The following is a 16,281-nucleotide window of genomic DNA, read 5'->3' on the forward strand; positions in this document are numbered from 1 at the left end:
TATTTTCAAATATGCCAAGCAAATAAATAAATTTTTATTATCCCCTGCTTGTGGCTTCTCAAGGACACATGAGAGAAGAAACATTTGTAGAAATCTTGGCGGATGAAGAGAAGACATTCCAGTAGAACCAAAGCTTGCATTATGGATGCACCACAGCAATATCTAAATTAAGAAACTATTTTAAATCAATAAAAGACATATGGACTGTCTCAGTTATGTGAACTTCTGAAGAATCTGGACTAAGTTCAGAGTCAGTGTATGCAGTGGTGCAAGCGAGTCTAAACAAGTCTATTAGAGCTTGTGACATTGCACCCCATAATGCTTTATAGAAATATGCTTATGAGTGTAAATATGACATAACTGGAATATGTTTTATGCTAGATATGCCATGTAACATAACTTTGCAAAGGTTATTGCATGTATTCATCCTGTTCGTATGCATGCATCATTTTAATATCTCAAGTTATGAGCGTTGGCTCTATGCTTGTATTTAAAGTGTTTGCTGTAGAAAGCACCTAAGGCAGATTTGGTCAACATAGTGTGAAGGGGTTATTCAAGTAATTGGGAGTATGTGGCTAACAATGGACCTTGATAGACGCCAATCCACATCCAAGCTTTCCTGGGAACGTTTGGGTTAACATGTGGGCAATGGCTCGGACTGTAGAGAACTGAGTCAGGGATTGGTTTTGGGACCAATCTTATTTAATCTTTTTATTACTGACCTTGGCACAAAAAGTGGGAGTATGTTAATAAAGTTTGTGGATGCCACAAAGCTGGGAGGTATTGCCAATACAGAGAAGGACCTGGATATCATACAGGAAGATCTGGATGACCTTGTAAACTGGAGTAATAGTAATAGGATGAAATGTAATAGTGAAAAGTGCAAGGTCATGCATTTAGGGATTAATAAGAATTTTTCTATAAACTGGGGACACATCATTTGGAAGAAACAGAGGAGGAGAAGGACCTTGGAGTATTGGTTGATCACAGGATGACTATGAGCCGCCAATGTGATATGGCCGTGAAAAAAAGCTAATGTGGTCTTGGGATGCATCAGGTGAGGTATTTTCAGTAGAGATAAGGAGGTGTTAGTACTATTATACAAGGCAATGGTGAGACCTCATCTGGAATACTTTGTGCAGTTCTGGTCTCCCATGTTTAAGAAGGATGAATTCAAACTGGAACACGTACAGAGAAGGGCTACCAGGATGATCCGAGGAATGTAAAACCTGTCTTATGAAAGGAGACTCAAAGAGCTTGGCTTCTTTAAGGCTGAGGGGAGATATGATTGCTCTCTATAAATATATCAGAGGAATAAATACCAGGGAGGGAGAGGAATTATTTAAGCTCTGTACCAATGTGGACACAAGAAATAATGGGTATAAACTGGCCATCAGGAAGTTTAGACTTGAAATTAGACGAAGGTTTCTAACCATCAGAGGAGTGAAGTTCCAAGGGGAGTAGTGGGGGCAAAAGACAAATCTGGCTTCAAGACTAAGCTTGATAAGTTTATGGAGGGGATGGTATGATGGGATAGCCTAATTTTGGCAATTAATTGATCTTTGACTATTAGCGGTAAATATGCCCAATGGCCTGTGATGGGATGTTAGATGGGGTGGGATCTGAGTTACTACAGAGAAATCTTTCCTGGATGTCTGGCTGCTGAGTCTTGCCCACATGCTCAGGGTTTAACTGATCACCATATTTGGAGTGGGGAAGGAATTTTCCTCCAGGGCAGATTGCCAGAGGCCTGGGGTTTTTTTGCCTTCTTCTGCAGCCTGGGGCACGGGTCACTTGCTGGAGGATTCTCTGCACCTTGAAGTCTTTAAACCATGATTTGAGGACTTCAATAGCTCAGACACAGGTTAGGGGTTTATTACAGGAGTAGGTGGGTGAGATTCTGTGGCCTGCGTTGTGCAGGAGGTTAGACTAGATGATCATAATGGTCCCTTCTGACCTTGAAGTCTATGACTCTATGAGTCATGCATGAATATGTGACTTGCCCATGTGACTCCAAAACTCCATCTTGTAGCTGTAATTCTACACAGGGGAAGAGAGAGGTTTCCACCCACAAGAAAGACTATATAAGGCCCTGGAAAACCCCTCCATATTGTCTTCAGATGGCTCAAGAGATAGCCTCTCCACCCCAAAAAGAGGCCTGAAAGAAACTGGAACAAAGGACAGTAACTACAGGGGTGTGAGTGATTGCTGGACCCAGACTAGGAGGAAGTCTAGTCTGTCAAAGAAGTTTATTGAAACATCTCTGAGAGTAAAATTTACCTGCATTTAGTTTCTTACTGTATTAGACTTAGATTTGCATGTTTTATTTTATTTTGCTTGGTAATTCACTTTGTTCTGTCTGTTATTACTTGGAACCACTTAAATCCTACTTTTTATATTTACTAAAATCACTTTTTACTTATTAATTAAACCAGAGCCAGTAATTAATTCCTGGGGGAGCAAACTGTTGTGCATATCTCTCTATCAGTATTATAGAGGGCAAACAATTTATGAGTTTACCCTGTATAAGCTTTATACAGAGTAAAACGGATTTATCTGGGGCTTTGATCCCATTGGAAACTGTGTATCTGGGTGTTGGAGACAGGAGCACTTCTTATGTTGTTTTCAGTTAAGCCTACAGCTTTTGGGGGACGTGGTTCAGACCTGGGTCCGTGTTTGTAGCAGGCTAGCATGTCTGGCCCAACCAGGCAGAGCACTAAGGGGGTTTCTGTGACCCAACCCATCACAGAGCTATCCTAAAGCTGGCATTAATGAGCAAAGGAAGACACTCACCCCTCACATACAGGAAGCCACAGATGGGATAGAACCACTGAAAGGTTCTTTCTAATCAAGTGCTGTGGCCAGAGATGAAGGCCTGTGCCAGGCACCTCAGCACTCCAGAGTATCCAGCTGCCATCATGGCTTCTCGGGATCTTTGGCAGCTGGCATAAACCTTCAGGATGCTCTAATTTACACTCGGGATTGGCCAGGTACCTGGACAACTCAAGACTGAAGGAACACAGAGGACACCCATGAGCACCTCTCCACACTTCACCAAGGGCTCCCTGGTTACAGTCAAGGGCTAGGGAGTGTCAATCAGTGTAATTTACACAATGAGAAATGCCATTTAAAATTGCAGGGGAGGGTGAGGAACCCACTTTACATGAAATTATCTTCCATCCTCCTTTTGGTTGCTTTTCCCGCTACAGCACTTTCCCCTTTGCCCTCAGCATTCCACCGACACCAACCTAGACTCCCTTACACCGGTTTACACCACCTTACGCATTACCTCTGAATACCGCACTGTCATAAACAGATAGTTAAGGGTTAAGGTCTGTTTTACCTGTAAAGGGTTAACATGTAGTACCTGGTGACCACCTGACCAGAGGACCAATCAGAGATAAGATTTTTTCAAATCTCTGTGGAGGGAAGCCTTTGTCTGTGTGAGAACTGTTTTTGAATCTAACAGAGGACAGTCATGTCTCCAAGTTCTCCTGGAGTAGTTTCTACTAATTAATAGTGAGTATTAATTAGAAAGGCGAATTAGTCTTATGATTTGATTTCTATATTTGCAGTTGTGTGTTGCTAAAGGAAATGCTTTATTCCTGTTTGCTGATATTGCTTTTACTGAGAAAAGGGGGAGAGGGGATTCTCTCCAAAACTTAGCAAGGTTATACCCTATGAGTGTCCAGCTTGGGCTCATAGAGATTCTGTATTTTCTTGTTTTCCTTTTAATAAATTCTTTCTATAAAGACTTGATTAAATCCCTTCTACTGTGGATAGGGGGAGGGGCGAAGACACTCTCTCGGTGGTGAGACAGGCTTATCTCCGGGCAGAGAAGGGAGGGGGGAGATAGTTCCTCCTGGGTTTGATTCAAACCGCCCAGTTTCAAGTAAAGGAAATGCTTTATTCCTGTTTGCTGATATTGCTTTTACTGAGAAAAGGGGGAGAGGGGATTCTCTCCAAAACTTAGCAAGGTTATACCCTATGAGTGTCCAGCTTGGGCTCATAGAGATTCTGTATTTTCTTGTTTTCCTTTTAATAAATTCTTTCTATAAAGACTTGATTAAATCCCTTCTACTGTGGATAGGGGGAGGGGCGAAGACACTCTCTCGGTGGTGAGACAGGCTTATCTCCGGGCAGAGAAGGGAGGGGGGAGATAGTTCCTCCTGGGTTTGATTCAAACAGTTGAATCAGGTATCTCTTTCCAGTGGCTAGGAGAGAGAGAGGGGGGGAGGTTTCCCTCCGATGAGTGGATCTGTATTTCCCCAGGGAACGTCTCTGGAAAGGGGAGTGGGAGGGGGAATATAGGGGTGTCTCGGCCCACGTAATCGACCGAGTGGTGGCAGCCTGAAGGAGACCTACCCTAGGATTTTGGGGTGGGGGGAAGACATGCGGGTCCTCACTTTGAAACCGCCCAGTTTCAAGTGAGGGTAGACTCCTGACATGGTGGCAGTGGTGTTTCGGACCCAGAGAGAGAGGCTAGGCTTTTCTACCAGAGGCACTCTGAGGCAGTTTCAGGGTTAGAAGTATTTTCAGTTTTTTGCAGGGCTTTCTGTTACAGTACTTGCGTCCATTGTGATAGGAGGTACCACTCAGGATTCCTGAGGTGGGGGGAAGTGCTCGCCAAAGTACATTCCCATCCAACAGGAAAAGCAGGTTTGGGGGTTGCAGAGAGAAACCCTCCAGCCAGGTTTTTTTTCTCCCTGTGTCTTTTGAAAGGATCAGAAGACAGGAGAACACAAATCCCTAAGGAATAGACCAGATTTTTCTCAGGGGTATTGTTAGCAGCAGCCTTTCAGCTGGGCTGCTGAGTACAGCAACTCAGAGCACAGGCAGCTTACAGTTTCAGCCAGGTTGGCTGGAGGCAATTTAGTTTTCCAGCAGGCTTTGTTGGAAGTATATTTTCGTTCTTGTTGCTTGGACAGGCAGCTTGAGGAAAAGGCAAGTTTCAAGCAGTTTTCAGGAAAAGGAGGAGTTTTTTTCTCTGCTGGCTATGCTGAGGAAAAACTCTTCCCTAGAGGTGTGTCCTTCCTTTGTGATATCAGGTATCACTCAGGATTCCTAAGGTGGGGGGAAGTGCTCGACAAAGTACATTCCCATCCAACAGGGAAAACAGGTTTGGGGGGGGGAGACAGAAACCCTCCAGCCAGATTTTTTTTCCCTGTGTCTTTTCAAATCCTCTGGAGCCAGGGAATACAAATCTCCGAGAGGATTTACTACACTTTTCTGCAGGTACTAAGTAGCACCAGCCGGTCCGCTGGGCTTATTAGTAAGATTGTTTTTTGGAAACAGATTTTCAGCTGGGTTTAGCTGAGGCATAAGGTTTCTAACAGGCTGTGTTAGAAAAGGATTTTTTTCCTTCTTCTTTTCTTTTTTCTCCTTTTTTTCTTTCTGTCTGCTTAAAAACAGCTAGAAAAGAGGTGCAAGTTTTCTAGGAGGCTTGTTAGAAAGGACCCCCACTGTGAGGTACTTAGCAAGTGCTAGAAACAGGACAAACCAGTTTTTTTGGGTCTTCTCAGTATATCAGCAAACAGCAACTACACATTTGCAAATGAAAAGGTTTTGTTTCTTTTCTATTCAGTCTCTCGGGAATAGAGAGGGTTAGGAATTGGGGAAACCAATTCCCTGACTGCAAAGGGGTGTGGCCAGCACCAAAAAGCAACACCAGCAAGCCACACATAAAATTCACTGACTGCAGAGGGGTGTGGCCAGCACCAGAAGGCACTGTTCCCCATCCCAAGAAATTTCCCACCTACATGGCAGGTGAGAACACTGAGGCCTTCTTCAAAAAGGTTAAAAGGACCTGCCATGGGTACAGCATCCCTGAAGACCAGTACAAGGACTGGTCAGGAAAAAGGACTTTTGCTGTCTATTACAATTATTCCATCCCCATGCTACTGGGGGAAGACTTGGCCAACCATGTGCAGCTGGCCAAGAGGGGGGGAGTGGTCACCCGCGGCCAGGCCAAACAAGCAGGCACTCCCATCCCTGTTCCTGAGCCATCCACCAGGACCCTGTCTGTGTTACCAGAGACCCAGACAGAGGTGGTGGAACCGGATCCCATGCCAACAACTACAGCAGCCATAGTACATCCAGTCCCAGGACCGGAACTGGAAAAGCAACCAGCGGCAGAACCAGCGCCAGCACTGACGCCAGCGCTTGCAACTCCACCGCCAGGGGGCGCCAACGGGCCTAAACTGGCATAAGCAGCAGACAACTCTACCCAAGAGGCTCAGCCAGAGCCTGAAATATCACCTTGTGCACCAGCGGAAAGCGGTCCACAGTCAATAAAAACAACCTCATCACCTACATCGCTCCCAGAGGAACTGGTGTCTCCCGCCTCAAGGGAACAGTTCCAGACTGAGCAGAAAGCCGATGACAGCCTTAAGAAAGCTTGGGCGGCGGCACGAAGCAACCCACCGCCTCTCAGCTCTTCTACCCAATTCCAGTTTGTTGTAAAACAAGGACTTTTATATAAGGACATTCTTTCTGGTGGACACCAGGAAGGCCAGCATCCTCAAATACAGTTGGTAGTTCCAACTAGGTACTGGGACAAGCTCTTAAGCTTAGGCCCTGACATCCCAGTGGGCATTCTGGGGTCAACAAAGCAAAAACAGGTTAAAAACATTCCTTCCACTGGGAGGGGATGGGCAAGGACAATGCCAAGTATGTCCGCTCAAATGCATACAAAGTGTTCTTCAGTGTCAAATATCTTGTTGTTTACATACTTAGTAGTATATGTAATAGTGCATGTGTTTTGTTTATCTGTTTATGTTACAGTGCTAGGAGGAAATCACCACCAGTAGTTCCCACTGTTGGCGATTTGGGGGGCGTGTCATAAACAGATAGTTAAGGGTTAAGGTCTGTTTTACCTGTAAAGGGTTAACATGTAGTACCTGGTGACCACCTGACCAGAGGACCAATCAGAGATAAGATTTTTTCAAATCTCTGTGGAGGGAAGCCTTTGTCTGTGTGAGAACTGTTTTTGAATCTAACAGAAGACAGTCATGTCTCCAAGTTCTCCTGGAGTAGTTTCTACTAATTAATAGTGAGTATTAATTAGAAAGGCGAATTAGTCTTATGATTTGATTTCTATATTTGCAGTTGTGTGTTGCTAAAGGAAATGCTTTATTCCTGTTTGCTGATATTGCTTTTACTGAGAAAAGGGGGAGAGGGGATTCTCTCCAAAACTTAGCAAGGTTATACCCTATGAGTGTCCAGCTTGGGCTCATAGAGATTCTGTATTTTCTTGTTTTCCTTTTAATAAATTCTTTCTATAAAGACTTGATTAAATCCCTTCTACTGTGGATAGGGGGAGGGGCGAAGACACTCTCTCGGTGGTGAGACAGGCTTATCTCCGGGCAGAGAAGGGAGGTGGGAGATAGTTCCTCCTGGGTTTGATTCAAACAGTTGAATCAGGTATCTCTTTCCAGTGGCTAGGAGAGAGAGAGGGGGGGAGGTTTCCCTCCGATGAGTGGATCTGTATTTCCCCAGGGAACGTCTCTGGAAAGGGGAGTGGGAGGGGGAATATAGGGGTGTCTCGGCCCACGTAATCGACCGAGTGGTGGCAGCCTGAAGGAGACCTACCCTAGGATTTTGGGGTGGGGGGAAGACATGCGGGTCCTCACTTTGAAACCGCCCAGTTTCAAGTGAGGGTAGACTCCTGACACGCACATAAAAGCGAAACATACCAAAGGTGCAGATCTGGAAAGTGGCTTTGCATGCTCTGCTTCATAGATGTAATAATCCAATGGTAAAAAGAAGTAGCCTGGGGCTGGTTCTGTACACTGACGGCCCACAATGTTAGGAAGACATTCACACTGCCCATCACTTGATGAACACCTGGACGAACAGGTAGGAAAGAAGAGGTGTAAGAGTCTCACCAACGCACATATGTTTACACCATACACAGCGGGTAGCTATTCTACCTTTGCTTTTATTCTTATTGTTCCTTTCACTGTAAAATTAACTCAATTTTTAAATATTTTTCCAGCAACCACTATTTCTTGCTTGTAATGCTGGAGTTTATTCCAGTGCTTCCTTATTAATCAGTTGGCAAAAGTATGTGTCTGTCACCCTTGCTTGCTCTACCAATTCCACAAACTGCAACATGTCCTGTATTCACTAGCTTGGTTTTACCTAAGCATCTGCATAGAAACATACTGCAGGAGTTGCTATATGGGACCAGACCATGCACTCTTTTACCTGGAGTAATGAAGACCCTGACACAGCAAAGTATAGGGCCAATGTTTTCAAATGTGAGTGGCCTAAAGTCCGGCATTTTTTTAAAGCCATGGGAGCTTCATTTGAAAACCAGGCTATTTATTTAGGTGCCTAAACATGAATGTAGGAACCCAAGTTCAAAACTATTGTCCCAAACTGTACAACGTTGGGGGCCCTGGGCATCGGGAGACAGGTTGGGGTGGTTTGTTCTTTTCATTTAACTGATCTTGACTCTTAATGATTTAAAATTTGCTTCAGAGAAAAAGACAAGGGCATGTCTATGTAAGCGGGGGAATGGTCCCGCTATTGTGGGGAACTTTCCTGGCTTCTACACTACCCCGGTGAAGTGGGCTAGCGAAAGGATCTGAGTCCTCGCTCCCACTTCCTTTACCCAGAGGCCTCCCTGCCCTTGAGGGCTCCCCTTCCACTCTCCTGTCTGGCAGAGTCCTCGTAACCCCAACAAGGCTGGGCCCAGGATTCCTGGGGGACTCGACCCCCAACCCTGCTGTGGTCACCTAGGACAGGGGCTAGGGTGTCCCCACTCCGGGGTGCTCTCTCTGCACTGGGCACCTCCCTGACCCACTGATCACATCATACAATTTAAAGCAAATACAAGTTATTTAATTAACACTTAATTTAAAAAAAGAATAAGGAAAAATGGGAAAGGTTAAAGGAAAACACATCACCCCGCTCTGTGGCAGGGAACATCACAAACAGTGTCTCTGGGATGTCAGGGCAGTTCAGTCTGTTCCTTGTAGGTCCCAGGCCTCCTTCTCAGGCCCTGGCTGTGCTGCAGGGATGCTGCGGGTTGGACACTTGCTCTGGCGGTGGCCACACACTCTCAGGCTCTGGGTGGCAGGACCCTTCTCCCCAGTGTCACCCCCGCTCCGTCAGGGTTACGATCCCCCCCAAGTCTGGCCTGCAGAGTCTCTTGGCTGAGGTGTCTCCCTGTGCTGGGCCCACTGCCCAGGGTCCCCCTCGCTCTCCCCAGCTGCTCACCACACCCGGCTCCAGACTGCTCCAGCCCCAGCTCCACCCTGCCTCAGCACGGCTGCTGCTGTTGCTCTGCCTTCAGCTCCCTGGGCTGCTTCTCTGGCCTCTCTGGCTCCAGTTGCTACAGCTCCGCTCCCAGGGCAGGGCTGCTCTGCAGGCTGCTTCGGTGACTCTGCTCTCAGCTCTCACCTGCTTCCTGGGCTGCTTGTCTGGCCCCTCTGGCTCTGGTTGCTGCAGCTCTGCTCCCAGGGCAGGTCTGCTCTCTCTGGGCTGTGCTCTGGCTTTTTGGGCTGCAGCTCCACTCCCATCAGTTTAGCTTGGGGCCCTGCTCTCTCCTTAGCTCAGCCCCACTCCATCTGACTCAGACAAATCCAGCTCACACGGAGGACGGGACCCCCCTGGCCTCCTGACTCCTTGATTAGCCTGGCCGCCCTGTCAATCAGGCTGACCTGGAGCATTGGCCACATTGTTCCTGGAGACTGTAAGTCTCAGGGTCCTGATTTGCCATCGATCCCTCCCCTTTTAGTGCTGGGAGCTAGCAACCAAAACACCCCCACTGAATGTTAGTAAGGGGATAACAGTCCCCTTACATCTACATAAATACTTACTGTGTAGCAAGCTAAGGTGTCAATCTACAGCCGCCCAGTGTGCTGCGCACAGACTGTACACATGGACCTTACTGCTGCACGCTAAAAGTTCCCTGGTACGTACTGACATTTCCTGGTCATACTCAAATCCATTTAAACATGGCTAATAAATTTACAAAATCTTATACACCAGGGTGATTTTACATTGCTCAGACACAATGAAACTCTGCCTCTAAACTACCGGTTCTTGGTTTCTTCATTAACCACGAGATCCCAGAACCCTGTCAAAAAGGTGCAATATATGCTGGTGTTAATTCTATACAATCAAAAGGAGAATGATACTTTAAAATGAGAACTAAATGACTTACAAGTTATTGTGGGCTCCACCAATGTCACAGCCACACGGAGAACAGCCATATAAATTATTCCCAAGCCCCCAGTATCCTACCTATGATAAGAAAGGAAAATGTATTGATTTTTTACCAACTTAAATTACAATAAAACCCCCAATCCTTTTTGACTAAGAAGAAACTCTACTCTCATTAGGACTATCTATTTCATTCATTTTCTTTCTGCAAATCTGGTGCCAGTAAACGTGACTGCACAAATGTTCACAAAAAGTAAAACACATAAAGGCCCAATCACGGATGAAGCTCAGTCATTTAAAATTTCAAGTGAATATTCATAGACAATGCGTTTCAATACTTGTCCAACCCTAACTGTTCCCACCTATATTTTCAGCCATGACAGATTCCCCCATAACAGAACATAAAGGGCACAAGCCATCAAGTGTTTTAAACAACAGTCAGTATGGGTAGTCTCACAAGGAATTATCTCCACTGTCACTCAAGGCTGTCAGAGTGGGGACATGGTAGAAACTGCGGATGTCACTCACAAGGCAGTAGCACCCCGTCTCATCCCCATTGGAGTTTGCTGGGGGATGTTCTTGGGGCACTCTAACTATCTCTATAGGGGCACAGCATTTGCTGGTTTAGTCATCTGACGGCTCAATCCTGCTCCATTGAAAACAATGGGAGTTTTGCCAATGACTTCAGCAAAAGCAGAATCCGGCTATGTTCCAGCCAGCCAGACCTGGATGAGAACATGGTTGGATCAATTGAAGCACCACAGAGGTCCGACTCCAGGTTGCTTTAATTAGAATGGGTGTAGAGACTCATCTGAGGGTTCCTTGTAGCAAGGACTATTTGTTCTCATGCCCTGTCACTCTTTTTTGTCTAATTCTATGCTAAATGTTGTGGCCTATGGGCCATTTCCACTTGGCATCGTGTTGTGTTCCCCTTTAACAGGCTGTCCATGGCAGAAGCCATAAGGAGGCAGGACGTGGGCAAGGCAAAGACCTTTGAGGATGTGTAAAACAGGATGCTACATGAAGCAATAATAAAAGCCTCCTGATTACATACAAGGCATTCATCACAATGTGGCCCTGTGACAAAGCGCTGGCAGAGGCACTCTCCAGTCACTGGATCACACATCGAGAAAGACAAGCTCCCAGAAGGGTTGCAGGTGCAGGCTGCAAGGAAAGAAACACATAATCACCTCCGTTAGTGCCACTGCAGGAATGAGCCCTACACTGACTTTTGGTGTGAATTTGAAATAATCATTGCACTCAACTATCGGGGGAACAAACTGCAGAAGACCAGCTTCAGAATCCAATTAATACTTAGCAAACCAGCTGTTTCTGAGGGGCAGATCGTTATCCTCAGGTATTTTTGATGGGCATCTGGAAGGAGAAGCTCTGCTGGTGGGCAAGGGATGGCTCTGGCAAAATATGTTGGACTCTTGGAAGAAGTTCTATGCAGTGGTTTCTGCTGCATTCTTCATCTTTGCTCCACTTTAGTATTCTCATCATTGCTGAGCCTAACCTCTGCCTTTATTACCCTTATTGTTATTTATTATTTGATAAGCACAATGTGTTTGCAAAATTTGACAGTCCCTGAGGAGGACAAAGATGCACAATTTCACTTGAAACTGGTTCAAAGAAGTGATTGACCGAAAGTTCTTGAGAGTAATGCAGTCTGCAGCCTTCTGATACCCAGTGTATCAGGTTTGCCACCTACTTGATCTTTACCAGCCCAAGGTACAGGGCCCCCTAAATCATCCCCAAAAGAGTGCTCTCACATGGTAGTGCAGACCTCATCTGTTTTGTTTCTGTTCCAGGTGGGTTTATATGGACTTCATGTTTTTATGCCCTAAAAATATGAATCGAATGACCGGCAGGGGATTTTGATGACATTCCCTTTTTCCCCTGTTTAAAAGGCACTGGTTTACCTGCCCAGGTAAATAGTTTCTATATCCTTTTGAAATACTAACCCAGGACATGACTCTGCAAAATCTGACATAAGGTGCTTGCAATGGACATTTGTCTGTATCACTAACAACCCTATAAACTGACAGCAGAACATTAGAACCTGGGATACCATGAGTGCTGCAAGCCAGAAGGGCGGTGCATTGGGGGAAAGCATGCTGGGGAAGTCTTGCATAAAGCCTACCTGCACTATGAGTGATTCAAGCTAGTCTCCTTCATGATTACTAAATTACTCTGATACTTGTTTAATATAAATAAAAATGTCACCTGTTTGAAATCCCCCTTATCAAAGGAATCAGATCACATATTTAATATTCCTTCTATTTAAAAGAGAATGGGGCTAATTCTATACCATGTTTTTGGCAAATCGTATATTTCTAGTCCTACTCTCCTTTATTGACTGGCCTCCTTTATTGTGGGGGACCTGGTAACAGTCTTCAAACATGTTAAAGCTATTATAAAGAGGATGGTGATCAATTGTTCTCTATGTCTACTGAAAATAGGACAGGAAGTAATGCGCTTAATCTGTAGCCAGGGAAACTTAGCTTGGATATTAGAAAAAACTTTCCAACTGTAAGGGTAGTCAAGCTCCAGAATCCCCATCACTGGAGGTTTTTACAAACAGGTTGGACCAGAGGCGCTGACTTTCTGGTTTCCCTGGGGTTGTTTGACCCCTGCTACACCCCAGACCCTACCCCGCCCCCACCCTGCCTCTTCCCGCCCTGTTCCTCCCCTCCCCAAGTACGCTCTGCCCTTGCTCCGCCTCTTCCTACCACCGCTCCTCCCCTTCCCTCCCTCAGGGCCTCCTGAACAGCAGATCACTGACGGGTGGGAGGCACTGAGGGGGAGAGGGAGGAGCTGATCAGCAGGGCTACCGGTGGGTGCTGAGCACCCACTATTTTTTTCCCATGGGTGCTCCAGCTGCGGAGCACCCACAGAGTTGGCACCTCTGGGTTGGACAAATACCTGTTAGGGGTGGCCTAGGTTTACATGGTCCTGCCTCAGTGCAGGAGACTGAACTGGATAACTTTTCCAGGTCTCTTCCAGCCCTACATTTCTGACTCTATGATTCATTTCAGATAATTTCCAGGAAATATCACCTGGTGCAGTAAGTGATGGCAGACCACCTGATGTGACTTGTAAAGGGGCCAGATTTATTTTTTATCTGCCTCTGTCACATAAAATTAAGTTTTGAAAGGAAAAAAGAAAAAGATCATAGTTTACGTACGCTGGCAGCCAAGAGGATCACTGCCACTCAGCCCATAGTAGCTCGGCCTGCACATGTCACAACGGACTCCCTCAACGTTTTCCTTGCAAAGGCACCGACCAGCAATAGTTCCAAGAATAGGGTCTGTACGGCTTTCACACAACCCACTGTATAATGTACCGTCTGGGTCACAATCACAGGCTACAAACACAGATATTCAAATGGAGATGTGGAAATAATGATATTTAGAAATACTCATTAAACTGCAGGTTCCATAATTGCTATTATTAAATATTTGTATTCAGGTAGTGCCCAGAGACTCCTGTCAGGATCAGGGCCCCAGAGTGTTAGATACTCTACAAGCAAAGCCTCATCTTAACCAAAATTATTCCAAGGGCCTTCCAGGCAAAACATACTGGAGGGGAAGCTACCCATCCCTTGAAGAATGCAAATGCTCCCCTCTTCTCTTTGTGCAGAGGGAGGAGTCATGGCCCCACCCTAGTCACTCCCCACCCTCTTTCAGGTACCTAGCATCTCCAGGATGGTAGGAAAAAGCAAACAATACACTCCTGAATAGGGTTCTGGTAAATCCATCTTGAAGGATGCAAGGTTTTAGGGAACTCATTGTGTTCGCCTCTTCTCTTGTACCCGCGCAGGGGCTGGCCTAAGTCTGGCCATTTATGGCTATTCATATCTATACTGATTTGTTACAAGAAAGATATCTTCCCTGCCAGACTTCAAAGCTGAATTCAGTGAGGAGCCATAGTTGAAATTAATGCAGGTTCTTTTCCCCCATTAGCTTGAGAATGCTGTTATCAACTGGTCTATACAACGCTTCTGCTTCTGAGGTAGGCAAACATTTTTACATCTATATTGATTATTAAGTGTATTGATGAAGAAAGCACTTGGAGAGTGTAGCAGCTTACAAAGAGAACTGGAAATATGTAATTTTGATCCAATCATTGCTAGCCATTTATAAAGGGGGGAAAGAACAAAGCACTTACGGATGCAGGCGTAAGGGTCTGAAATTGCTCTGAGAGGATCCCGGTAAAAGAAAGGCTTGCACTGATCACAGTGCTGCCCCATGGTATGGTGCTGACAGTCTTCACATACACCACCACTGATGTGATCATTAGCTACGTACACGGCCATGTCGAAATGGCATCGGTCTGAATGGCCATTGCATTTACACACTAAAACAGAAAACAAAGTGTGGTTTATTTAAGAGCCGGCACATTTTGATTCATACTTCTGATCGTGCTCCCACTGAAGTCAATTATTAATGTTAATATTATTTTTTAAGTTGTATTACAGTAGTGCCCCAATGTGTCACTCATGACTACGGCCCCATTATGCCAGGTGATTTACAAGTCCAGGAGCTGTACACAGTAACATGCTCAGAAAGATTACAATGTATGGCCCAGATCCTGCAAACAATTACACTATGCAAGTTAGTACAGTAGTTCAACTGACTTTGGTGGGATTACACTGTCATAGGTTTGTTCCCCACTTTGAACTTTAGCGTTCACAAGATGGGGACCTGCATGGACTCCTCTAAACTAAATCCTAGTTTAGATCTGGTAAAAGCTGCCACCAACTAGAAATTCCAGTGTCTAGTACACTCCCTGTTCCCCCAAACTTTCCCTGGGGAACACAGATCCCAACTTCCTTGGATCTTAACACAAAGGGAAATAATCCATTCCCCCCACCTTCTTCCCCCTCCCCTTGTCCTTGGGAGAGATACCTTGATTCAAACTCCTTGAATCAAACAAAGAGGGATTCACTTTTCCCCCTCCCCTTCCCCTGAAAATCCAAACAAGGGAAGAAATCCATCAAGTTCTAAAAAGAAAAGATTTTATTAAAGAAAGAAAAAAAAAGTACACTATCTCTGTGTTATCAGGATGAAAAAATACAGGGTCTAACTTATAAACCTGGAGAGGCTTTCCCCCCCCCCCCTCCTTTCTCAGAATAATCAAAGTAACAGCAAACAGAAATAAAGATATTTCTTCAGCAAACACACAATTGCAAAAGCAGAAATTAATTATAAGACTTATTCGCCTTTCTAATACTCACTATACTGAATAGAAGAAAATACTTCAGGAAACTTTGGAGAACTTGAAGAATATGTCTGGCCTCTCTTAAATCCAAAGAGAGAACGGCAATTCAAACAAAGGACACAGACAAAGCCTTCCCTCCACAGAGATTTGAAATTATCTTGTCCCTTGATTGGTCCTCTGGTCAGGTGTTCATCAGGTTACTGAGCTTGTTAACCCTTTACTGGTAAAAGAGACCTTAACCCTTACTATCTGTTTATGACATACACACTTGCAAAAAGCTAAGTATGTGGATGAGTGTTTGCAGGATTGGGGCCTAACTGAAGACAATACGGAACCAGTGAGTGTGACAAACAATAGGAGACGGCCGGTGCAACCATTTAGGCGACCTAGGCTGTCGCCTAGGGCACTGGGATTTGGGGGGTGCCATTTTCTTCGGTAGCGACTGCGGCGGCCGAAGATCCAGCTGCCCCGGTCGCCACCAGCATTTAGGCGGAGGGAGGTGGGGCAGGGGAGCGCGGGGAGGGCCGCCTGAAGCAAGTGGGGGGGGGTGTGGCATGCAGGGGAACTCCCCGCCCCAGCTCACCCCTGCCCCGCCTCCTCCCCGAGCACGCCGTCACTGCTTCACTTCTCCCGCCTCCCAGGCTTGCGGCGCCTAAGCTGATTGGTGCCGCAAGCCTGGGAGGCGGGAGAAGTGAAGCAGCGACAGCGTGCTCGTGCATGGAGCAGGGGTGAGCTGGGGCGGGGGGGTGCCTCAGGGTGGAGGGTGGGGACCTGCTGCAAGGGGGGCGCCTCAGGGCGGAGGGGGGGAGCTTCTGCGGGGGGGGAGGGTGCCTCAGGGCGTGGGCATGGGGGGGGCGCAAGGTGGAAGTTTTGCCTAGGGCGTGA

At 46.1% G+C, this 16,281-nt stretch overlaps 1 protein-coding gene and 1 long non-coding RNA gene across 4 annotated transcripts in view; one reads left to right on the top strand and one right to left on the bottom strand.

Annotated features, from left to right (window-relative positions):
• The window catches only part of LAMB4 (laminin subunit beta 4), an 80,630-nt gene that overhangs the window by 45,131 nt on the left and 19,218 nt on the right, over positions 1-16,281 (bottom strand). Inside the window, exons 9-13 of the mRNA XM_045030359.1 lie at positions 14,344-14,532; positions 13,361-13,540; positions 11,228-11,337; positions 10,175-10,254; positions 7,695-7,845 (exon numbers count right to left, since the gene is read on the bottom strand). Coding sequence (XP_044886294.1) covers positions 7,695-7,845; positions 10,175-10,254; positions 11,228-11,337; positions 13,361-13,540; positions 14,344-14,532 — 710 coding nt within the window. The remainder of the gene's footprint in view (positions 1-7,694; positions 7,846-10,174; positions 10,255-11,227; positions 11,338-13,360; positions 13,541-14,343; positions 14,533-16,281) is intronic.
• Positions 11,300-16,281, top strand: part of LOC123377457 — a 50,753-nt gene continuing 45,771 nt past the window's right edge. For all 3 annotated transcript variants that reach the window (XR_006582214.1, XR_006582217.1, XR_006582219.1), the window contains exons 1-3: positions 11,300-11,530; positions 11,985-12,103; positions 14,139-14,187. This is a non-coding gene — a long non-coding RNA (uncharacterized LOC123377457). The remainder of the gene's footprint in view (positions 11,531-11,984; positions 12,104-14,138; positions 14,188-16,281) is intronic.

Source organism: Mauremys mutica, chromosome 1, assembly GCF_020497125.1.
Source record: "Mauremys mutica isolate MM-2020 ecotype Southern chromosome 1, ASM2049712v1, whole genome shotgun sequence".
NCBI lineage: Eukaryota > Metazoa > Chordata > Testudines > Geoemydidae > Mauremys > Mauremys mutica.